Source organism: Gadus chalcogrammus, chromosome 2 (assembly GCF_026213295.1).
Source record: "Gadus chalcogrammus isolate NIFS_2021 chromosome 2, NIFS_Gcha_1.0, whole genome shotgun sequence".
Taxonomy (NCBI): domain Eukaryota; kingdom Metazoa; phylum Chordata; class Actinopteri; order Gadiformes; family Gadidae; genus Gadus; species Gadus chalcogrammus.
This window is the reverse complement of record NC_079413.1, coordinates 479,656-504,536: the sequence shown is the minus strand read 5'-3', so window position 1 is coordinate 504,536 and position 24,881 is coordinate 479,656. Positions and strand designations below refer to the sequence as shown.

At 43.7% G+C, this 24,881-nt stretch overlaps 7 protein-coding genes across 8 annotated transcripts; 2 read left to right on the top strand and 5 right to left on the bottom strand.

Moving 5' to 3' along the window:
* Positions 1–620: 620 nt before the first annotated feature.
* Positions 621–1,123, bottom strand: LOC130405864 (histone H3). The gene has a single exon (XM_056611140.1). The coding sequence runs from the start codon at positions 1,076–1,078 to the stop codon at positions 668–670; it is 411 nt and encodes a 136-aa protein (XP_056467115.1). The 5' UTR covers positions 1,079–1,123; the 3' UTR covers positions 621–667.
* A 478-nt stretch (positions 1,124–1,601) lies between these two features.
* Positions 1,602–3,994, bottom strand: LOC130405791 (histone H1-like). Its single transcript, XM_056611017.1, has one exon. It carries the CDS (start codon positions 2,583–2,585, stop codon positions 1,959–1,961), a length of 627 nt encoding a protein of 208 aa, XP_056466992.1. The 5' UTR covers positions 2,586–3,994; the 3' UTR covers positions 1,602–1,958.
* A 79-nt stretch (positions 3,995–4,073) lies between these two features.
* LOC130405956 (histone H4) lies at positions 4,074–4,471 on the bottom strand. The gene has a single exon (XM_056611299.1). It carries the CDS (start codon positions 4,432–4,434, stop codon positions 4,123–4,125), a length of 312 nt encoding a protein of 103 aa, XP_056467274.1. The 5' UTR covers positions 4,435–4,471; the 3' UTR covers positions 4,074–4,122.
* Positions 4,472–6,364: 1,893 nt separating this feature from the next.
* LOC130405904 (histone H2A) lies at positions 6,365–6,856 on the bottom strand. Its single transcript, XM_056611211.1, has one exon. It carries the CDS (start codon positions 6,796–6,798, stop codon positions 6,415–6,417), a length of 384 nt encoding a protein of 127 aa, XP_056467186.1. The 5' UTR covers positions 6,799–6,856; the 3' UTR covers positions 6,365–6,414.
* Positions 6,857–7,926: 1,070 nt separating this feature from the next.
* On the bottom strand, positions 7,927–8,384 carry LOC130405911 (histone H2B 1/2-like). The gene has a single exon (XM_056611223.1). The coding sequence runs from the start codon at positions 8,354–8,356 to the stop codon at positions 7,979–7,981; it is 378 nt and encodes a 125-aa protein (XP_056467198.1). The 5' UTR covers positions 8,357–8,384; the 3' UTR covers positions 7,927–7,978.
* Positions 8,385–8,750: 366 nt separating this feature from the next.
* On the top strand, positions 8,751–11,187 carry tmem205 (transmembrane protein 205). 2 transcript variants are annotated; one of them, XM_056611071.1, is made up of 4 exons: positions 8,751–8,864; positions 9,118–9,233; positions 9,335–9,498; positions 9,710–11,183. In XM_056611071.1, exons 2-4 carry the CDS (start codon positions 9,134–9,136, stop codon positions 10,010–10,012), a joined length of 567 nt encoding a protein of 188 aa, XP_056467046.1. In that variant the 5' UTR covers positions 8,751–8,864; positions 9,118–9,133; the 3' UTR covers positions 10,013–11,183. The 2 variants fall into 2 exon arrangements, with proteins under 2 accessions (XP_056467046.1, XP_056467055.1); XM_056611080.1 differs by having other exon boundaries at positions 8,769–8,864; positions 9,108–9,233; positions 9,710–11,187.
* Positions 11,188–11,409: 222 nt separating this feature from the next.
* On the top strand, positions 11,410–24,491 carry rab3db (RAB3D, member RAS oncogene family, b). The gene is made up of 5 exons (XM_056610959.1): positions 11,410–12,011; positions 15,656–15,892; positions 19,873–19,991; positions 20,118–20,242; positions 20,995–24,491. Exons 2-5 carry the CDS (start codon positions 15,656–15,658, stop codon positions 21,180–21,182), a joined length of 669 nt encoding a protein of 222 aa, XP_056466934.1. The 5' UTR covers positions 11,410–12,011; the 3' UTR covers positions 21,183–24,491.
* Positions 24,492–24,881: the final 390 nt, after the last annotated feature.

Sequence of the window (24,881 nt, the reverse complement as noted above, 5' to 3'; positions counted from 1 at the left end):
GGCCAATAGGCGGCAGTATTTTGCCAAAAGCAACGAAAAAAATAAGAAATAGAACCTTTCTGCTCTAGGAGGCTTCATTTCTATAGGACACTAAATGTGCGCGACACGTTCTTATCCACTGAAGCGATGGAATCTTATGAGTAATTAGAAAATAAATCATGAATAATAATTAATTCAACATGAAACGTAGCCATCCTTATACCTAAACCATATACAATGCTTATTCCTTACCCTATATCTAATACTTAAGTTAAAGTATCTCATCTCCATCTCTATCCTTGCACCTAAATTATCTCTCACCAACCTCAGACCTCAAACACGATATCAACTCATAACCAACCCCTCAACATTACCATTTCCAACAAAATATCACATTACCATCTAAAATTAACGATAAGGGTTGATATATTTTCATATAGATCGTTTCCATTCAACTGAAAATTGTGGGTCAACAATACATTGTATACTATGTTCTGCATATGGTAAATTTTGCGTTGCAATCTTTACATAACATGCATATTAATATCCGTCTCAATTATTTGAATAGTTCTTAGTTTAAGTCTGTGTGATAGTGGTGATGCATTATGGCTAAGTATATAGGGATGGTTCTTTATAATAAGTAGGTGGCTCTGAAAAGAGCCGTTTGGGTGTTTGGAAGTAGGTCCGTTTAGGCGCGTTCTCCGCGGATACGGCGGGCCAGCTGAATGTCTTTGGGCATGATGGTGACCCTCTTGGCGTGGATGGCGCACAGGTTGGTGTCCTCGAACAGACCGACCAGGTAAGCCTCGCTGGCCTCCTGAAGAGCCATGACGGCGGAGCTCTGGAAGCGCAGGTCGGTCTTGAAGTCCTGAGCGATCTCCCTCACCAGGCGCTGGAAGGGCAGCTTGCGGATCAGCAGCTCGGTGGACTTCTGGTACCTACGGATCTCTCTCAGGGCCACGGTCCCGGGCCTGTAACGATGGGGCTTCTTCACGCCGCCGGTGGCCGGGGCGCTCTTACGGGCTGCCTTGGTGGCGAGCTGCTTCCTGGGGGCTTTGCCACCGGTGGACTTACGAGCGGTCTGCTTGGTTCTGGCCATGTTGGTTAGGTGTCTTCAAAGATTGAGAGTTAAAACTCTAAGTGGAACTTTTATATAGCCAGCCCCCCGGATAACCCCAACACTCTGATTGGTCCTTATAAAAACGTAGTTAGAAATCGCGAGTCCCGCACTCACATTGGTGCCCGCCCAGTTATTTCCGGCTTTGGATAATCGGGGAGGGGTGAAACCATCCATTTACCATCCATCAGCCCCTCACTTTTACACCAAGATATGCGGATAATGAAGGGTTGAATATATTTTAGTTTGAATATAATGATAGTACTTAGCCTATTATTTGCATCATTCGATATTGCAAATAGTATAGGAATTTGTACGACGACACTGAAGGGAATTTAAACAAAAGTAAAATGCAGGGACACTTATTGGATTCAGGGGGGGGGGGGGGTTCGTTTGATTTCACCTTCTGAGGGATGTTACATATAGCTATTTGTATTACGGCTTTCATATTTACTATTTCTTTTGAATTTCCCCTAGGGTTCCTTCAAGTATTAATTTATTTTATTACTATATATGGTTAGTGAAGATAGTTGTCTTGGAACCTCAAAACAGTTGTGCATTGTATTATAATGAATACTCTATAAGACTGAAACTGAATAGCCTAGGTTTATAGCCTAGGCCTACTACGTGATGATGGACAGCTCATGTTGGTTTGTTGAGATGCTTTATGAGGCTTTAACCCACCTAAGCGCTTATATTGCGTATAAATAAATGGATTAGATCAAATATTGGACCATTTGCAACACATTATGGGCGACTAAGAAACTATACATGTAGAGAAGTGCATTCGGAATATGCTCCTAAAGTCGTGTTGGTGGCTCTGAAAAGGGCCTTTGGGGGAATTCAACTTGACATAGAGAGTTTACTTCTTCTTGGGAGCGGCCTTCTTGGCTGCTTTGGGCTTTGCTGCCTTCTTTGCCGGAGACTTCTTGGCAACGGGCTTGGGAGCTTTTTTGGGGCTTTTGACGGTTTTCTTTGTAACCTTGGCCACAACTTTCTTAGCCGCGGCAGGCTTCTTTGCCTTCTTCGGGGTCGCTTTCTTAGCGGATGCCGGCTTCTTGGTTGGGGTCTTCTTGACTTTCTTCGGGGTGACTGCCTTCTTAGCCGCGGCGGGTTTCTTGGCTGCGGGCTTCTTAGCCTTTGGGGCGGCGGCCTTCTTGGCAGCGGCGGGTTTCTTTGCCTCCTTGCTGATCTTGAAGGATCCAGACGCTCCGGTGCCCTTGGCCTGGAGCAGGGTTCCCTTGGACACCAAGCTCCTCACGGCGGCCTTGACCCGGGAATTGTTCTTCTCCACGTCGTAGCCGTCGGCAGCCAGAGTCTTCTTGAGCGCTGGCAGAGAAACTCCGCTTCGCTCTTTGGACGCAGCCACGGCTTTCACGATCAGGTCGCTCACACTGGGGCCGACCCTCTTCGGCCGGGCAGCGGGCTTCTTCTTGGTGGCTTTCGCCGGGGAGGCGGCAACAGCGGGTGCAGGGGCTACTTCAGACATGTTCTCGGGAGGTTCTGTATCAGATGTGAGTAAATCCGGTCTGTGGGCTGTCCTTATACAGACGATGAGAACCGTACAGACTCAACCATTGAAAAATTACTCCAGGGTGGGAATGTTCGTCTCGTTTGTGTTTCCTCTTTAACTTTACTAGCATAAAATTCCAATGTGATGTCAGTATTTGACACGTCTAGTTAATAAATTACAAGAAGAAATGCTAAATTTCAACCGTACCTGGTTTTATGTACCAATGATGTCGACAATTATTTACAATAACGCTTAGATTGCGACGTGACCTGGTGATGGTCACTTAGGTTTCGTTGAGATTTGTTTTTAATAATACATTAAGTCTTTCATAATGCGGAAAGTTCTTTTTCAAATGACCAAGACTTCACACCAACAGTTGACAGTGATCAACATGTCCTGAGTCTCTGTTGTTCTGATACACTTAACGCATTTAGTTGCTGTTAAACACACTCGTCAGAAGGCTTGCCTATAGCTGCTACAACAACAATCAGAAACATACATCTGTATGGATTTAAATAGGCTACATGATATTTATTCGATTACTTCAAATACATTTGGACATTTTGCAGAGTAAAATTGCGTTTGTATGGAACATTAGTCCATTGCGTTTGAAAAATTGCGTTTGTATCGAACGTTAGTCGCTTTTTGCCGTTTATTGTCTCCAATTACACAACATATTTTACATCCTGGATCAAATGGATTTGAATAGGCTACTCAACTCAATTTTATGAACAAATAATGTTGGCTAGATTGAACCCAAACTGAGTCGATATTGGCAGGTGCATTAAATATATTTTGATATATTTATTAAATTATCTATCGAATGATCCCTAGTTACGTTAAATTATTTTGTCAACCCACGCTCGAAATTAAGCTTCTTTCAATATAATGTAACGATCCAGAATGGATGAGTCATGACATAACATTAATTATATAGCATAAAGGTTTAAATAGGCGTCAATGCTATAACGCTGTTTTATCATGGAATGCCATTTGATTCAATAATCAAATAAATACGGCTATGAAATAATAATATATAGCTCTAAAATAAATTGATAGAGGAATAAGTGAGTTAAATATACTTAGTGGAAAAATTGATAGACGTTTTTAAGGTGGTCTTTCATTTCAATAGGGTATATATACTGTCTCCATCTAAGCTACATCCTACGCAAGACAGCTAAAATACATCTGATTGCGGTTTTACATTTTCTTTAGTCAATCATTCTACAGTCAATCATTGACCGTCATTAGTATTGGCGGCCAAGGGGGAAACACGAGATAATGTTGAGCAGGCCAACTTGGTGACGGAACTTGACCCTTAACAGCCATTTAGAAGAAAAAAAAGTTTAGTTTTCATGTGTGGCAGATATTGAACATTGTCATCGATCGTGTAAAAATGTTGAGCTTATTTTTCACTGCAAATATACATCCATTATTTGTAGGAGTAATTCTTCAAGAAGTATTTAGGTGGCTCTTAAAAGAGCCTTTGTGTTTAGGGTTGGAGAAGATGTTGTTAACCGCCGAAGCCGTACAGAGTGCGTCCCTGCCTCTTCAGAGCGTAGACAACATCCATGGCGGTGACGGTCTTCCTCTTGGCGTGCTCGGTGTAGGTGACGGCATCACGGATCACGTTCTCCAGGAACACCTTGAGGACACCGCGGGTCTCTTCGTAGATCAGACCGGAGATACGCTTCACACCGCCACGACGGGCAAGACGGCGGATAGCGGGCTTGGTGATGCCCTGGATGTTATCACGGAGAACTTTACGGTGACGCTTGGCGCCTCCTTTCCCGAGTCCTTTTCCTCCTTTCCCTCGACCAGACATAATTGACTAGATAGCAGAAGCAATGTGAGGTCTAAGATGGACACCCCGACTTTATAAAGGCTCGCAGAGGACCTGAGAGAGACGATGGGCGGGAACTCTAGTACGAACCCCGCCCAGTGCTTGTGTCGTGAAGTCGACTTTCATAGAAAGGAATTGTATCGTGAACATAACCGGACCAATTTCTTTTCAATTATTGCTATTTCACCCAGAATGCAAATTTGCTTTTAAAATTGACATTCTACTGAAATAAAGACGCTGTAAGATACTCTGGTCAACAGATACGCTTTAATCTTGGAGTTGACAGTAGATTTATTAAACTGCGCATGCGTACCAACGGCACTACGCGTACCCAGGCGGGACAGAACAGACCGTAGTCATGGGAGTAAATCAAACAATATATTACAGACGCCATAATTTTTTTCTGGTTAATTATCAATTGGGCATACACACCTGTTTAAGGAGCTCACATCTTGATTAATGTAATTTTCCCTTTTTTGTTGGCAATGCTTATGGAGCAGGTTCTAATATATATACATATATACATATACATATATACATATACCATAGGGCAGTGGTTTTCCGAACTTATAACAGTCATCTACCCCCTTCAACAATTCATCCTACAGAGTAGCCTAACCCGGCATCAGACAGCTCAAATAATTTTGTTGAATTATTGACATCCCACAAACGTCATCAAACCCAATATCCAGGATTTTTCTCCCAACAATATTTCTAAATTTCTGTTCTCAACTATCGGATGTTATGCATCGAACTACAATCTCTAGATCCCTTATAGAGCAAGATTACAGTCATATTAAGAGGAAGGATGATAAGCTCATATGCAGACCATCGCCTACACTGTTGTTGGGACATCAGAACTTGTATTTCGTTCGGTCATTAGGGATTTATACTGTAGGAGAAGACTGTTACCCCCTATGTTTTACCCCTTATGGGTTTTTCACAGATGAAAAACGACAGTGTTACCCTTTACGTTTCATTTGATAAAAACGACAGTGTTACCCCTTATGATTTTTTCCCATGATGACTGTTGAAAAACAACAGTGTTACCCCTCATATTTTATTTGACAAGGACAATTTTTTTTTTCAAATGTTTTTTTCATAAAGAACAATAAAATATGACAGTGTTACCCCTTATATTTTATTTGACAAAGACAACAGTGTTACCCCTTATTTATTTTTTTCATGTCGACCAATAAAAAACGACTGTGTTACCCCTCATGTTTCATTTGATAAAAACGACAGTGTTACCCCCTATGTTTTAATGGCTAAATATCGACAGTGTTACCCCCTATGTTTTTTTTTCATGACGACCGACCAGTGTTACCCCGTATGTTTTTTTTACTCGTGGTAGTTAAATAATACATTTATTTGGAGATGTGGAGCACAGAACCACATGTTCTACAAATAAGTTTGTTGATTTTAATTGTTTAAACATTTTTAACACATTTGTTCCGCTGTATTCTGCAGTAAGCAGGAACAATGAGAAAAAAGATCCATAACAATTAACAGATTATCTTTTGGCTACGCTATATTGTCTTACTAGGCGGGGTCTTATTTTCAAGATGGAGCTGTGATTAGTGATTTGGTTCAGCATACGCAGCTCTTGGTTAAGGGTATAGTATCCATTTTACTTCTCGGCGGCTTTCTAGTCTACTTGGGCCGAATTTACGCCCACGCCCTCTGCCAATTTGAGCTCCTCATACTATGAAGACTTCTCCACATTATGAGTATAAGGGGAAATGTGTTTTTATTAAATGGTGGACTAAATGGTACCGCAAACTATCATTGCCCAAACGTGCTCATCCTTTTAGTATTTGTCTAAATTAAATAATGTGTTCATGTTAACCGAGTAAAGGATATGGCTAACTCAGATACATTTGGTTCAGGAACTACAGCTCTTGGTGAAGGTTTGGTTGGCTCTTAAAAGAGCCTTTTGGTTTGGTTTGGCTTATTTCGAATTTACTTCTTTGCCGGCTTCTCGGTCTTCTTGGGCAGAAGGACGGCCTGGATGTTGGGCAATACACCGCCCTGAGCGATGGTCACTCCACCAAGGAGTTTGTTGAGCTCCTCGTCATTGCGGACGGCCAGCTGCAGATGGCGGGGGATGATGCGGGTCTTCTTGTTGTCGCGGGCGGCGTTTCCAGCCAACTCCAGGATCTCAGCGGTCAGATACTCAAGGACAGCGGCCAGATAGACGGGAGCACCGGCACCGACGCGATGAGCATAGTTGCCTTTGCGGAGAAGTCTATGCACACGGCCGACGGGGAACTGGAGCCCGGCACGGGACGACCTGGTCTTGGCCTTCGCTCTGGCTTTGCCTCCGGTCTTGCCTCTTCCTGACATGATTTGATATTTCTTTCAGCTCGTTCACAACAGAATGGTGATTACCGGCGACGCACCGTCTCTTATAGGAAAGCAGAAAACAGGCTGCCGACTATTGTCCAATGAGAAGGCTCCTGACTTGAGCGCGCTCTAATTTGTATTCATGGCGCGCATTGAGAAGATATTTCAGCCAATGGTCGTCTGGGCTTAAGGAGGCGTCGCAGTCTATTAGCATATGGGTCATTCATACAGCAGAATCCCCGCCACTTCTATACATTAACACAAAAGTAAACAGGCGCGACATCAAGGCTGACCTAAATAATTATGCTATAATATGATATATTCAATTCATATATATATATATATATATAAAATATATATATATATATATATATATATATATATATATAATATATATATATATATATATATATATATATATATATAATATATATATATATATATATATATATATATATATATATAATATATATATATATATATATATATATATATATATATATAATATATATATATATATATAATATGATATATTCAATTCATATATATATATATATATATAAAATATAAAACGAGTACATGGACTACAACTTGTGCGCCAATCAAAGCGTAGAGGTTCACCTTAATGCTCAAGACATCCAGCTGCTGTTTATCATCTGCTATACATAAACAAGCTCTATTGACCCATAAAACGTCGATCATTAGAAAACTTAATGAGCGAGATTATCAGCTCGGCCTGAGGCCGTTGTATCGTTTTATAGAGACCTATCAAACGATTTCCCATAAGATATGTCAACTCCCTTGAGTTGTCCCTCAGCGAAGAAAATGCAAACGAATGCCCACCGTGGACTTAAATGGCTGCGGGCTCTAGCTCGACTATGAGGTACACGTTTACAACCTTTAAAGTTTACCAAAGAAAAGTTCATAGTGTAGGTTACTAAAGAGATTCCTTTTAAGAAAAAACGTAAATAACCCATCAATACAGAAGGTAGTGTTTCCGTACATCAGTCGTGCTATAAATCAAAAATATTTTATTTGAATCAGTTTTTATAGTTTAGCCCGCATTAACATTTCCAATAGGCTACATATCATAATTGATCATTGTAGAGTGAAGGAAGGCTCTTTTAAGCTGAATTGGGTGGTCCTTAAAAGGACCGTTTGGGTTGCATTCATCAAGAGTTTACTTGGAGCTGGTGTACTTTGTCACAGCCTTTGTGCCCTCAGACACGGCGTGCTTGGCCAGCTCACCGGGGAGCAGCAGACGTACAGCGGTCTGTATTTCCCTGGAGGTGATGGTGGAGCGCTTGTTGTAGTGAGCAAGGCGAGAGGCCTCACCGGCTATGCGCTCGAAGATGTCGTTGACGAAGGAGTTCATGATTCCCATCGCCTTGGAGGAGATGCCAGTGTCTGGGTGGACCTGCTTCAGCACCTTGTAGACGTAGATTGCATAACTTTCCTTCCTGGTCTTGCGGCGCTTCTTTCCACCCTTAACTGCGGTCTTGGAGACCGCTTTCTTGGAGCCCTTCTTGGGGGCGGGTTTGGCGACTTCAGCAGGCATGATTAGACTGGTTTCGAAGGTGCTAGTTCTGGTTTGACGGTGGTATTTATAGGAGGCGCATGCAAATCATCATGGGATAGTCCAGTTATATGATTTGCTGAAATAGAGTGTTATGAACATATCATACCGGCAGAGGGAGGCATTTCCCCACAAACGAGAGAGGCTCGACTGACCAAAGTAATAATATGAGAAAATGTATTTTATTATTATCGTATTATATTATTTTTAGCAACCCAGGGCCAGGATCCTCAACTCATCGTCATCTTCTACATCCATCCGACATCTTACGATACACTTCTGAGCTCCAACAAAGTTAAGTAACACGATAGATTCACAGCAGAGGAAATAAATTATTCACACAAAGGGGAGGAACTAAACGTTCCCAAGACGGTCTGTGATTGGTCCACATGTTTGTTTTGCCGTTGACGATCTAGAGAGGAAGATAACCTCATGTCAGAAAGACCATCAGATGTGCTAATACCTTAATTTGGCGTCGGAAAAAAGTAAAGTAAGTGCACACCACACACAACGTGGGGTTGATCCATGTTATATTAGAAGAATATGGAGGATATTACAGAATTACAAAGCGTTTATTCTTTCCTCTCATGATCGACGAGTGTTTTAACACGATGTTGCGTAAATTCACAACCTTCCACCTACTTAAGTAAGAGTAATTCAGCCTCGAGGTTAAACGCTACATATATCAACAGTGTTCGACTAATTTTTAAGCCAACGTTTGTCTAACTGGTAGTTCCTTCTAGCATCCACTGATCAGCCATGGTTACCGAACGAGAGCCTACGGATCTGGTCAGGGTGATTCACCTGCTGGTCCTATCCTTCTCCTGGGGGATGCAGCTCTGGGTGTCCTTCATAGCAGGTGAGTGGATCGGAGCAATTGCGAGAAAACTTTGTCTCTAAAATTGTAAACAAGCTTTTGTACGCGCATTGGCTCAACGTCTCCCGTGCCTTGGCCGACAGGTTTTGTGCTGGTGCGGCAGGTAACGAGGCACACATTCGGGCTGGTGCAGAGCAAGCTTTTCCCCGTGTACTTCTACTGCCTGCTGGCGGCTAACCTCAGCAGCCTGGTCGTGTATGCGCTGCACCACGCCAGTGAGACGACGGAGTGGCAGGAAAATGTGCAGGTGAGAGACACGCAGACAGTGACGGAGACATGTCTCTCCAACCTGGGAAAAAATGGAACAAAAAAGTAAAATTGAAAAAGGGCTTTGTAGTATGGGAGCTTTCTACCTTCACATGGCATTGCTTTTATAACATACATACTCACAGCTAGGGTATCTTCAGCAGCCTGTCTTTGAGGATCTGTTTAAATGATCCCCTCTCTCTGACCCCCAGATGGTTCTGTACTTGGTAGCGCTGGTCACGGCCGGCCTCAACGCACAGTGGTTGGGCCCTGCAGCCACGGAGCTGATGTTCCGGCTGAGGGCGGTGGAGGAGGAGCATGGCCTGGGCGACCAGGTGGGTCTGGGGAGCCAGAAGGAGGCCTACGCCAAGCTCAGAGAGCAGGACCCCAAGTACGGAGCCTGCAAGAGGATGTTTGGGCGCTACCACGGCCTCTCCAATCTTGTCAACCTGGTGGGCTTCGTCTGCACAACCACTAACCTGGTCTACACTGCCCTCAACCTCACCACCCTCTAGTCTCTACAGGGCCCTCAACCTCACCACCATCTAGTCTCTACTGGGCCCTAAACCTCACCATCTATGACGGCAGGGGGACACATGGGGTCCTGTTGTGACCACTGCAGGGGTTTTAAACCTCACCCTGTCCCAACTAATGGGCTGGTAGAGATTGGCTGTGTGTATGCTAACCCTATTTGCGAGGCTGCCCCCTTGATACGGAGCCCAGGAAACATAGCCACTTAGCTACGTCTTTATTTAGCAGAATTCAACTCTTAAGAATGAAGCCTTTAATGATAATAATAATAATACAATAAGTATTGTTACTATTAATACATGTACACAATAAAGTTTGGATTGAATTAATTTGAATGAGCTGCATGATTAAATATTTGTATTTTAAGTGAGAAAATAATTGAAATCTTAGTAATAATGATAACCTCAACAGAGCTTGCTTTCAAATCAAGAAATAAAACAGTATTTTAAATTGTTTGAGAATAAACTAGGTAGAATGTGCTTAAAAGTTATTGTTTTTATTTACGTCAACATTCTTTGACAGATGATAATCGGTAGTGTTTTAACGCCTTAACAGACAACACGTGTGTTCTGTCAGCAGTATTTCAGCAGTTTTTTTTTGCTCATTATTAAGAAATATAACCTAGCCTTTTCATACGAATGAGTCTTAGGCCTTGACTGAAAGCTTTTTTGATCAAATGGAGAAAATGCTAAGATTGATGTGCTTGAGCGACATTATTAATATTTATGAAGGTGAACAAATTGTGTGTGTTTTTCTAAATTGTTTGACCAGTGTGGGTTTTTTATATAAAGCAGCAAATTTAAAATAAACATCAGATGTGGATTTGAAATATGGTCTTTCATTTCATACGAAATATTGAACCGCAGAGAACTAAAGATTGAGATGGACAACAGATATGTTCAGGGTATTAAGCTTAAGCTATGAGCCAATGTTACACATTGCAACTTTAACAATGGAAGTAAGTGATCGAGTAACATGAAGGAAGAACTCACAATGTCAGCTGTCTCCTCAAGCATCTGTCATCAGGGAGTTAAAACAAGTTTATCTGCTCAGCTCCTTGTACAATTTTTACCGGGCTAGTGTTAAATTCAGGGTTATGTTATGTCAATACTTTTAAATATCATCATTATCTTTTGAGTTAAGCTTTCTCATCATCCTGCCATTTGCATTGTGCAATTGTGAATAAAGAAATCCCTCTAATGAAGGTGTGTGTGTGTGTGTGTGTGTGTGTGTGTGTGTGTGTGTGTGTGTGTGTGTGTGTGTGTGTGTGTGTGTGTGCGCGTGTACGCGCGTGTGTGTGTGTGTGTGTGTGTGTGTGTGTGTGTGTGTGTGTGTGTGTGTGTGTGTGAAAATGTAAACAACACGCTTCCAGGAAGGATTCCTTGCATTTTGGGCGTGAAAAGCTATGAGGAAGTCCAGCGAGCTGCTTTGTGCCGAGGTGAACCGAACCGGTTTCGAAAGATCATGGAATGCGCCTTTTTCCAACGAGGAAAGTATCCATACATAGTCGTCTAGGAGGACATTTGTGTAATAAGTTTAACCATGGCATTATTCTCAAGGGTTAAGGAACGAATGGACTTAAACGTATAGCCTACTCTAAATAAACACTGCAATAATCGGTGTCAGTAAACGGTAAGCCAATTATGCAATACATAAGGATCACTGGTCTGAACCCGGCAGACCGCAGCATTACAACAACTCGTCCCCTCCGGTTGGTTGAGTAATGATGATGGTGATGTTGATGGTGATGAAGGTGAGCCGGGAAGCTGCGCCGGCGCAGTGCTTGCCAACAGCAGCAGCAGCAGCTCCTAGTGTACACAGAGAGATCCGGGAGCGCCTGAGGAAAACCTGCGCGTACACTGAAGGGAAGAGGAAGGAAAGGAGCTTATTCGGCTCTTCCTATTCGAAACCACTCCTCGCTGGACCAGAGAGAGTGAGACATCTATCCGATAGAAGACTCAACTGGACCTTTCCCACAACAAGGTAAAGTAAGAAGTTTATTTTTTCCTTATATTTCCTGTTAGTCCAGTGGCGACACCCTTTATCACAGACTTGCGATTCCACTCACTAACTGTTACTCACATGTTCATACAACTCGTATATCTCGCTGCCGATTATATTCGTTTTTGTTTTTGTTTCACTAAAGGCTCGTTCTTACGCCCTTCAATCAAATATGTCCTTTCTTATAAACTGAAAAATTATCGGCTATCTATGTTTCCATCGAGACAACTTTTCGTAAGATAGCTAATAAACATAAATGCAATACTTCAAATAATATTTTATTATAATAAAGTTTGCTCGTGTTCTGCGAGTCTTATAGGCCTACTGAAGGGTGAGATGCAGTTGCGGCTGGTGCATTTTTATTCAGTGGGGGCAACATCAAAAATCAAGCACACAAGCAACCAGGCAGCCTATCACAAACCAGTTTATTTCAATACATAAAGGGGCCTCTCGTTGTATAATGACACATGTTTAGTTTACGTTGTTTGAGGTAAGCCTACTTAAAATGTTTTTTTTTTTAAATAATAATCATTGCTTACATTATTTGTTATAGTTAAAATAATAAAGTAAGCAAAACGTTAGCACCTCTCGGATTCAGATGTAGTCATTGGAGTTATGATGAGGAGATCCAGAGTCTCGGAGATAGTCTCCTGAACATTGTTCTCCATGAGAGATGGAGATGTAACAGAGCCACAGCACCGCTGCAGTACTTGAACTCATCATTGTTGTAGATGACCGTATTACAGCAATGATCGTGTTACAGATTATTAATTGGCAGCCTTCAGATAAATGTTGTTACGACAGGTGCCATGTGCCCCCACAAGCTCATATCTCTTGCCTTGAGGGGAGCGAATTGCAAATCTACAAATTAGAACAAGAGTAAATGGGCAAAGATTTTTTCGCTCCAGGCCGGAAACAGTTTTTAATCTACATTTTATAGCAGATTATACATTTTACTCTCTAACTATATATTAACCTTGCTCATTAATATATATATTCTTAAGTCTTAGGGTGGTTGTTGTTGTTGTTGTTGTTGTTGTTGTTGTTGTTGTTGTTGTTGTTGTTGTTTTCCTTCTTCAAATTCATAGTAGCGCCCTCTATTGGCCGCCCCATGTCAAATGTGCCAGCTGCCTAGGGATCAATACTGCTGATAGTCAATCTGTCGCTCCGTCCATCCAAGCCAGCAGCCTAATGACACCTGCCTCCCTAGGGCACTGCAACTGTGGTCGTTATGTTGATAAGTAACCTATACAGTATGCCCTATATTTGTTGTCCAGCCCCACCACCTGAGGTGGTGGGGCTGAAGGGGGGGATTGATGCATTATGTCGGAAACATGAGCCCAGCTATGAGGTTCACTGTGCTGCTGGACCACCCCGCTCAGCTGCTCGGTAGACTAGAGACATGTGACCCCAGGGCTTAAATATTGTTCTTGGCAATGAGCTTGAAAACAAGCAGATTTCTTATGGCTGGCCCCTTTGTGTGGCCCCTGCGAATGTGCACACTAAACGCCTTAGCAGATACAGAGCCCATCAAATGCGTCATGTGATACAGGATCACACAGCCAGGGGTTCGAGTTGGGACCGGTTGGGTGGTAGGATACAGAGGCCTACTTGGTAGAATGTATCCAAAGTGGCAGAGAGAAGGCCAGGCCCTAGAGAGACAGACAGGGGCCAGAGAGACAGACAGGGGCCAGAGAGACAGGCAGGCCCCAGAGTGACAGACAAGCATCAACACATTGCTCATGTGGTTCAGAAGTGGTCCTTTTGAGAGTCTATTGGCCATTTATTCACATGAAGAAAAAGTTTCACCAAGCAATGTGATGGACAGACACTTTGATTGTGTTTAACCTGAAAGAAAAACATTCTTTTGTTTACCCCTATAATGAGTGTTATCCGATGTCTTACCGACTAGATTCTGCTTCTGACATCTCACAATCCCCTGCTGTACTAGCAGTCATCCCGGTCCCCATAAGTACAGCCACACCACACCGTTTCAGATGTTTTCATGGGCGGCTGACCCAGCCTTGACAGTGCAGCCTTGTGGATCTGACCCAGTGATGGCTCCCTTATAGTCTGATAGGCATCTCTCCCTGCACCGGCCGTGCTGCCTTTCCATCTGGACAGTTTAAGAGCCGTGTGAGTGGACAGCCTTGGTCACTAATGGGGCCAGCTTTGCAACTGATGCCCCCGGCAGGTTACCATGGAGACGAGTGTGTTGTGCAGTGATTGTGTAGCGGTGGGGATGTGGAATAGATACTGACCGTGAAGTTCACATACTCTTTCTCTGGTCCTTGAGAGAGAGTCTCTCAGGGCCGATGGACAAGTGAAAGGTGCTGTAGGTACGATTTAAGAGCTATAATTTGAGTTGGAAATACTACGGCCATCCGGCAGCTTTTAGTGAGTGAAATACTCTTTTGATTTAAGACCGCACTCAATTAATTTCTGACCAATCCGGAAATCTCTTCCTTGATTGGAACACTTCTCAATGCTGGAGAAACATAGGAAAGGAAGGATCAGAGAGGGGAGTTTCTTTTCAAAATCTAGCTCTGTTTCACCCTTGTAGCATTTTTGTCATTACAACTACCTAATCTTAGTTTTGAAATATAATGTTCACAAAATTGTGTTAAAATAGAAACGGTTACATTAAGGCAACTGGTAGTTGTATTTAAGAGATTTTGAGAGTTAGGATCCAGTAATGTAAGGATCATCAATGAAGGGCCACAATGCATCATGGGTATCTTGATAAGTGGTTATTGCTGGCTAATAAACCCAATGCAGAGTGTGTGTTGATCACCTGTCGGCAGGGAGCCAGGTGTGGCCTTTTTGGGGAGCAGAACAGGTGCAAGAGAGGAGATGATTAACAGAGGTTGCCTGAGAGATACAGACCGTTTGGTGTGGTTGGGTGTCCCTTGTAGAAAGTGAGACTGGACAGATGCTGTCGTTCTGGGTAGATCATACTGTCACTGCCTGTAAAGGCATAATTTAGCTATGAGAAGGCCTGGTGGAGTGTTGTGGCCACGTTGTTAATAAAGATTAACCTGTTTTCTTGCAAACATGTTGCTGGTTCCTTCCTCAAACCCTGAGGCCTGCCAGTAACTTGCAACATCAACGTTGTAACAAGCGTTTCCCTGTCACTTGGTGTACAAGTCCTCCTTGTAACTAGTCCTCAGTACAATGGGACCTCTGAAACTTGTTCTATAGATCATATACGAATCATATAGTATATACGAATCAGCTGATGATTTTGACAAACTGCGGGATAAGGTAAGGCAATGTCACGATTAGGGGATTGAGTAGCTGTCCCTGGGTGGGTTGTGGTGACCTTGTGCTCTTAGCAAGGCTTATTTAGCTCGCACCCCTCGGACACAGGGCTGTTCAGACGACCTGACAGAGCAGAAGCCATATAATTTAGTGACCATTTAAATTAGGAGAGAAATGTTATCTCACCATATATAAAGGAGGTAGAGATTAAAGATGCCTGATCCATCAAATCGATCTGCTATTGGCTGGGGGTGCTACGACAATTTAGCCCCCTGAATAGATCTTTGCAGATCACTTCACAGATCACTTCAATGGATCACTTTGAGTGATCTGTTAAACGTTAAACGTTGACCTCTGACCTCCAGATGGCCTCCAACGACTCCCGGCTCCAGCAGCCGCCCACCCAGAAGGACGCAGCGGACCAGAACTTCGACTACATGTTCAAGCTGCTGATCATCGGCAACAGCAGTGTGGGCAAGACGTCCTTCCTCTTCCGCTACGCGGACGACTCCTTCACCTCCGCCTTTGTCAGCACCGTTGGCATCGACTTCAAGGTGAAGACGGTGTTCCGGAATGACAAGAGGATCAAACTGCAGATCTGGGTGAGTCAGGTCACCGGCTCACCGCTATGCAGATCTGGGTTGGTTAAGTCACCACTATGCTGATCTGGTTGATTGAGGTCAGCTAACGCAGAGCCTATGAGACTCTGTGTTAGCTGTAGACATCCCTTTATCCACTGTACATGTTTCTTAGCATGTTCAAATACATGAGTCATGTGGAGGAGCAAGGCAGTGTTCACACGTTGCAAAGGATCAGCAGTCTTATAGCACACACCAAAACACACACACACACACACAGTCACTCTCTCTCTCTATACCATGCACACATTCTACACTAAAGAGCTGACACACCCCAATTGCTCCAATAAGTGAAGGTGAAGTATGAGGTCCCCAGATTCTAGGGGTATTATTAGTAGTGAGTGGAGAAGCTATATGTACAATGCATAGCTCTGCACTATTGAGGAGCATAACACAATGCCTGCATGTGTGACAATGACTGTTAGCCTGTGAGTGTGTAGTGCTGGCAGGGCAGCCCACATATATGCACCGCCAAAGAGGAACTCCTGTCGGGTTAATGATTAACTCTGTCAGCCTTCCCCGAGGTGCAACCCCTTTAGTGCTGTTTAACTTCCGAGCTAACCATTTAAATGCCAACTACCTTCATTCGCACCACCTCCAAGCTCACTAGTGTCCAAGCGAACCACCTCCCTGCTGCGCACCTCATCCTAACATCCTAACATCCTTCATGCCAACCTTCTCCATGCTATCTAGCCTCCTGCTTCACTGCCAAGTACAATAGGATATTCGGGCGTGCCCTAATGATCTTCTAGGTTTGAGGAAATGGTGCCAGTATGTAGAGAGGGCAAACCCTTTTTAAAACACTGTTTATCTATGGTCTGAAATATCTGCCAGTCACCTCAGATCTGGGGTCACGGGGCGCACAGTGGTAGCACAACTGCCTCCCAGAAGGTGTGCAGGGGGAACGTTCTGCATGGAGTCTGTATGTTCTTCCTGTGTTCACAAAGGCAAGGGACTACACCTGGAGTTGGTTCCAGGGACTACACTAGCTCCCTAGCTCGGACTGATGTAGTAGTTGACCATGGGATGAATAAGTATATCATAACCTGGAGCTGCCACACATGTATCACAGGCCTTTGTCGTTTTGACACACAGGTGGATTATCTTGCTCTCTGTTGATGCTTTAGAGTTATACTGAAATTAACTTTGTGAGAGCCTTGGTGCAGTCTAACAAACTCACACACATACACACAGACTCACACTCACACAGGAAGGAGTGGCTTGGGTGTCAGACTCCAATCCCCATTGGTTCAATCCCAAAGTCAACCAAGATTCTAACCTCTTCCTATTCATTAAATGTAACCCAACCCTAACCCTAACCCTTCTTATCTTAATTAATTGTAACTTAACTCATCTTGAACATAAAACTCAATTCATCTTGATGACATGTAACTTCAGTCATCTTGATAACATATAACCTAATTTATCCTAATAACATCTAACCTCATCCATCTTACCAACTGTAGACATAATTATTTGCTAGCAGCTAGACGTTAAATAGTCAATTATAATGACAGCATAGTAAACATCCGCTCACACACAGACACACACAGACACACACACACACACACACACACACACACACACACACACACACACACACACACACACACACACACCACACAGTGCAGCTGTAGACTTCAGGTGTGCCGAACAGACATGCTTTGCGTACATTTTTAAACAAATAATTCTGGCCTCCCAAGTGTTGCAGCTGGGAGCTTTGTGTGCGTGTGTGTGTGTGTGTGTGTGTGTGTGTGTGTGTGTGTGTGTGTGTGTGTGTATGTGTGTGTGTGTGTGTGTGTGTGTGTGTGTGTGTGTGTGTGTGTGTGTGTGTGTGTGTGTGTGTGTGTGTGTGTGTGTGTGTGTGTGTGTGTGTGTGTGTGTGTGTGTGTGTGTGTTCATGGGGAGGGGGTTGCTGGGATAGTGTTAGAGTGTGCCAGGTCTTTGTGTGGCCCGCTCATATAAACCAGGTGACGCTTGTATAGTGATAAGGGGGAGCGCTGACGTCAATGCACCCGCTCCCGGTCCTCGCTCCTCAGGCAGCGTGCATCCGTTTGAGGGCCCCACCTTTGTCTCCAGCGAGGATCTGGTTACCACAACAAAGGAGGCGTTCTGTTTGTCCAGAGTTTGGCGGATTATACCTGGCCAAATATTTGATTGTGGATTTGCATGACTCAGAGTAACGCTGAGCTGCTACATTTGGTATAGAGGTGTACAGGGAACTGCCCTTGGCATGATGCAAGCGCTCTGGCGGTTAGGCTATTGTTAGCTCGTTAGGATCATCTGTATAGCTTGTTGTGAGTCGGTTGTTAGCTTACGTTTCGCTTGTTGTTAGGATGTTGTAAGCTTGTTGTTTGACTGTTATGGCCTTCGGTTAAGCTTGTTGTTAGCATGTTGTAGAATTATTGTTAGCTTGTGGTTGGCTTGTTGTTAAATAGTTGTTAGCTAGTTGAACACATATTTTTTGCCTGTTCTTGGCTAGTTATACGCTTATTGTTAGGGTATTGTATGCTTGCTGTTAGCATGTTGTACTCTTGTTCTTAGCTTGTGAAGGATTAATTATCATGCAGTGCTTCTTGTTTGATTCCCCTGGGTTCTTTGAGGTTGTTAGTCCCTTAGTCCTTGCTCTCTCTCTGGTCCTCCTTGAAGGACCAGCGGGGACCTAGAACAATCCTGACAATAATAGAACATTCATGAACCTCAATGGCCCCTGGTTACCTGGACGACCAGTGCCCTCCCCCTCCCCATCCTCCTCCTCCTGCGATAGAAAGATCAGTGAAGACACACACACACACACACACACACACACACACGGACCTGATGCAAACAAGGAATACAGATTTGTCGTCAGGTAAACATTAGGGAGGGGCTGGGTTTTATTCATTGCTCAATTTTGTGTGTGTGTGTGTGTGTGTGTGTGTGTGTGTGTGTGTGTGTGTGTGTGTGTGTGTGTGTGTGTGTGTGTGTGTGTGTGTGTGTGTGTGTGTGTGTGTGTGTGTGTGTGTGTGTGCATTGTGTGTGTGTGCTTACGTTATTGCCTAAAGTAATCTGATCGGCATGAAAATGTAATATCCATCGGCCTGGTAGTCCTCTCCCTCTGTCTCTCTCTATTTCTCTCTCTCTCTCTCTCTCTCTCTCTCTCTCTCTCTCTCTCTCTCTCTCTCTCTCTCTCTCTCTCTCTCTCTCTCTCTCTCTCTCTCTCTCTCTCTCTCTCTCTCTCTCTCTCTCTCTCTCTCTCTCTCTCTCTCTCTCTCTCTCTCTCTCTCTCTCTCTCGTTATGATTCTGTCTCTTTCTCTGCCATCTGTCTCTCTCTCTGTTGATCTTTCCGTCTCGTTGTTTCTCTCTCTTCTCATTGTATATTTCTATAAAATCCGCCGGTGGCATTGTTTGCAGACTGGTTTCCGAGTCAGAACTTTGTAACGCTATCAAGGGTCGTCATGGCAACACAGCAGCGGGCAGGAGAGACTGACTTCCTGTTTGGGTTCCCTGTGATTGGTTTTCCCCTGCTTGTAGATAGCGTGTTCTCCCTGCCCCGGTTTCCTCCTGTTGACCACCCTAACCAAACATTACATTACAGTGTGTTACAGTAGGTTATGTGACATTGGTATTATTTTCTATAAAAAACATATTACATCTTGCTGCATTAGGTCTTATACAACAACAACAAACCCATCCCATCCTTATTTTGGATTTAAGTGGTCCCCTGTCAATAAAGTATGAACAAGTCTCATGCTCCTGTAATAGTGTTGTGTTGCGCTTAGTGGAGTAGTGTGTGTTTGACTTAATTTATTTCATAACTACATGAACATTGTGAACAGTGCTTTTGTTCATGTTTACATCTATAATATTACCCACTGAAACCCACAGCGCCACCTTGTGGCCGAACACCTGCATTTTAGTCATGAGTCATTATGAACCATTGTGTGCTGCGTTGTCCCTGAAGGACACGGCAGGACAGGAGCGGTACCGGACCATCACCACCGCATACTACCGGGGCGCCATGGGCTTCCTGCTCATGTATGACATCACAAACCAGGAGTCATTCAACGCTGTCCAAGACTGGTGAGTTGAGCATGTCAACGGGATATGTGTTAACGAGTACTTATACAAACCATGATGTTGAGATCATGAGTATGCACGTAAACCTGGGATAACGAGTGTGTTAAACTGGAGTTGTGGGTCTCCCAGGGCGACGCAGATCAAGACGTACTCGTGGGACAACGCCCAGGTGATCATGGTGGGGAACAAGTGTGACCTGGAGGACGACCGCATCGTCCCCACGGAGGACAGCCAGCGTTTGGCCGAGGAGCTCGGTGAGGACGCCTCTGTCGACACCATCTACACTACACGTTTCTATACTGCCTCCACTATTTGTTTCTCTCTGTCTACTCTACACTATGTACGCTATGTTTCTATACTTCTACACAATCTACCTAATCCGTTTCTACACAACGTATATACGTTTGTATATGCGTCATATATATATATACGTTTTTTTTTACGTTGTACATTTAATGGCCCCTAACAGTGATGTGTCATCTTCTGTAGGTTCAGTTTTGACTCGAGAGTTATTATCGTTATTTTCCTTTTCATTACCTAATTCTTCCTCAATAGCTAGTAGAAGGTGCATCTTAGTTACATTAGAGACGTATCCATCGACAATCCAACATCAAAGTGTTGGATTGTTGGATCGTTTCCCCGGGTGATGAAACACTGTCCATGCGTCTGAATCCTATCCATAATAAGGGTCTTCTACACATCCCCTGCCACCCGACATACGTGATGCCCCCTCCATTTATGCCTTTAAATCAAGGCTCAATACCCATCTGTTCAACCTTTCCTTCCCTCCCCATTAACTACCTGACCTCTGCACTACTGCCTTTGTTGTGTGTGGATGTCCGGTTTCATGTCTTTTATTTGTATTTTATTCTAATGTTATTTTGCCTTCATCTTTGCCTACTGTATGCACTATGTAAAGCACTTTGGTCAGTGCAAACACATTATAAATGTGCTTTTATTAATAAATGTTACTTACTTACTTGCTTACTTGTCCGTCTGCGTCCAGGGTTCCAGTTCTTCGAGGCGAGTGCTAAGGACCACATCAACGTGAAGCAGGTGTTTGAACGGCTGGTGGACATCATCTGTGAGAAGATGAGCGAGAGCTTGGAGGGGGACTCTGGGATGCTGGGGAACCAGCGCAACATGGCACTGCAGGACGGCCCCCCGGACGGACAGGGGGGCTGCGCCTGCTGAACTGTTGATCTGCACACACACCCCGGCCGCACTGCCCGACGCACACACAGAAACACAAGTACACAAACTCACTCTTTCTTCTGCCCAACCTCACACACATCCATAACAAGGCATCCCATAATCAATAATACATTGAGTTTTATCCTTCTCGCTCGCTCTCTCCCCCCTTCTCTCTCTCTCTCTCTCTCTCTCTCTCTCTCTCTCTCTCTCTCTCTCTTTCTCTCTCTCTCTCTCTCTCTCTCTCTCTCTCAATCTCTTTCTCTTTGCTTTGACGTTTTCTCTCAAACTGTCATTTCTTTTGTTATCCTCTCTCAAACACACGCACCCACGTGAACACACACGCACACAGCCATCCCTAGCATTGTGCTCTGTGGCCTTAACACACTATCCAGTGCTGTCCATCATGATGATGTCATCGTCTTTGCAGGAAACTCTTGCTCTGGTAGAGGAGGTCTAAAGTTCACTGAAAAGACCCCCATCCGAGAGACCTCATTGTAGGACTAACACAGGTGTGGTAATTATGGGATTGCTCCTTCTATGAACAAAGTCATGGGTAGAAGAGTAAGTAGACTGGACTAGTGAAGATAAGTCTACGAGGTGCCCTGGTACATAGCACAGTAGACATATATACATAGACACCGCATTGGCATTTGTGTCGTACTTTAACGTTGCTGCCATAATTGGGAGCCCAAGACTTGACTTTAAACGAGTAAAAGGGGAGCTATGGTTTTCCTGGATTAAAAGCACATATACATTTCTCAACCGATCTCAATACGTTTTTATTCAGGAACGCAGCAACAGCTCCAAGCAGTCAATGCGGCGTCTGTGTATGTATTACTCAGCCCAAAAGTAGCAAACTCATAATTAGTTTTATAAGCCACACTTGTGTTTGTCATATGGTGACGCCTCCATGGAAAAAGGGTATGTTACTACAAATAATGTCCCCAACAACTGAACTCCAGACAATCATTGACAAGACACTTGATTAGTAGATTGAATCACCTTCTGATCAGGCCCATTAGAGCCACAGCCATCCCCTCTCCCTCCCTCCCAGACTGCACCGAACTACGCACTAACTATACATACTGGTAGTATGTTTTAGAATACAATCAAGTGCCCAAATATTAAAGTTGTATTTAACTAATTTATTCAACCAATCACAACCAGAGAGAATGAGTGTTTAGAATGACTAACACTTATTTTTAATTGTGTTTTATCCTGTTGTTGCTGCCTTTTCCCCAAATCAATGATCTTTATCCTGAAATTTTACAGGCTCTCTACGTCAAAATGACATTTTAAATCATGGTTATGGACTACACATCCGTTTTGTACGGACTACTCTCCTTGTACTAAACGATGCATCCCCTTCTCAGAAATTCTGCTCCAGGGCTTGTTGCTTATCAGTAAGGTAATGCCTTAAACACATCCTCACTGAACATTGAAAGCTTTATTAGAACCGAGAAGATAAATTCTGCTTTTGATAAGATTGATTCAGTATCTGAGCGAGACTGCACTAGACTGGTGACTGCTCCAGGATGTGGAATTGATAATTGTTGGGCCTTCTCCCAGCACGCCTTGATAACATTTTCCCATGATGTCCTCCGGCATGTGCCTTGTCCCGCATTACGCGTGTGCTGCATGCGCCATACGCAGCCATGGCCTGACACCGCTACGTTAGCATACAAGCTAACCTGCAAAATGACGCGCTTCGTTGGCAAATAACTAAAGTTGTGTTTTCTTGTACCGTTTTCCGTCCAAACATTCTGAAAGGGAACACACTGTGCTGTAGAAATGTGACTACTAAATACTCGTACTACTGTAAGGGGGAAGGTTAAAGGTCATCTGGAAACTTTAGGGTTTGTGTTGTACCTAAGTCAGGTTAAAAACAGGGCGTTGGTGCCTTACGATGCACTTCACCGTGCCTATAAAGTATTCACTTTAATGCTGAGCAGAAGATATGTGCACAGTGCAACTGTTTACCTTTTATTTAGTGTTGAATGTCCGGCAGTTTGCCATTGTGCGTTTACTGTGCTAGGTCCGGTGCCTTTTTAAAAGGATCAATCAGGGGTGATGAGGATCGGTCAACAGCAAATAACACAAACAGCATCCGCTAGGCAATGCTGAAGGCGATGTTTGGTGTTTACGATGAACCAAAAAAGTCCACCACCAAGAGAAGGGTTACTTTTTTCGATTCCAACGTTACTGCCGTTCTAGCTGCCAAACGTTACGTTGCTTTGCCAAATGCTGTCCAACACAGGTCAAAAAGGTGGACCAAGCTCGCCATAAAGTGGTCACTCCCTTCTATTGTGTAAGGTGTATGGTCAGCCAGCCCATCTGTCCACTGTTGATTACTTGAGGGCTGTTCACTAGCAGTAGCGGGGATGCTATCAGATCATCTGCCCACTGTCCTTCGGATCCAGGCTGCACTGGATGGGCCAGATGACCGAACTTGATGCTACTATAGAGAAAGATGTTTCCGGAGTTGTCAGGTGAAACATTCGCCAGAGGCATGTCGTGTGTACCATTGCGGAAGACGTTGGGCAGGGCTTTGGTAAATCCTTTGTGGTTTTGTTCAGCATTATGTTTCATTCCAGATTAGTTCCTTTTTAAGAGAAACCGCAGTTGGTCACGTTTGGAGTAGCTGCTCCTTGGTTTTAGATAATGTTGTCAACCTTGTTAGGAAAATAATATAGAGATAGACATGGAAATGAAATGTGTTTTGGTCTGTATGTAAAAAATGAATAAAGAATCCTATTCATAAAAGCGAAATTGCACACATAATTTTTTTTCTGGGGATTGTATGCACAATGTCTAAATATGCTGACCAGGTCCGTTGTAGCCTTCTAGCTTCAGAAGAACATTTGAAAGGCATGGCTGGCGACAGCTTCTATAATTTATGACCAACCTGTGTGCTACCGCTAAATGTGCTGCGTTATTGGTTATCAGGAGAAGCAGACAAGCCACAGTTTGTCACCTCACAACAATTCTTATGTCCTGGGGCCCCCTTTCCCAGGCCCGTGGCAAAGTTAACCACCACTTCCTTCTCGGGTCGCTCTCTGAGAAGAAACGATCTGTAGTTTCAATTGAGAAGGTTAAAGGCGATTGAGAAACCAGATTTTATTGATGAGTTTAGAGGTTCTTTATTAATCCCACACGGGCTATTCGTCATAGATTGTAGTGTAAATAATGGATTGACTGACATTTAAAGTTGAGTATCGCAGGTTAATTGAGAAGTAGGCTTGCGCCAGAATGTTGCAAAACACGACGGCTCGAAGACCCAAGTGCTGGCTCAAGTGCTCCTCCAGTGTTGGGATGGGTGGGGATGCGCTCCCTGGACTTATCGCGACAGGAGCGCTCGTAATTCAGATAACACGGTTTGAGGAGAGCGAGCGCGGGTGCTGCTGGCAGATAAGGAACCGTTAAGAAGTCTCCTTGCGTGCGCAAACTGGTCCCACGTGTGGTTTCCGTTACTTGGCGCGTGGCCCTGGGTCGCACCTAAAGAACAAAGGACAGGACAAACGAACTATACAATTGTTTTAGGACATGATATTAATATAGTATAATAATAATTAGCCTATTCATGGTTGATAATTATTCATGAATACATATTATTTCTCCTCGCATGAAAGCTCTGACATGTTGGCGAAATTGAAGGAGAAATGGTCAATTTTATGTGTCTAATCGAAGAGGTTAATATCT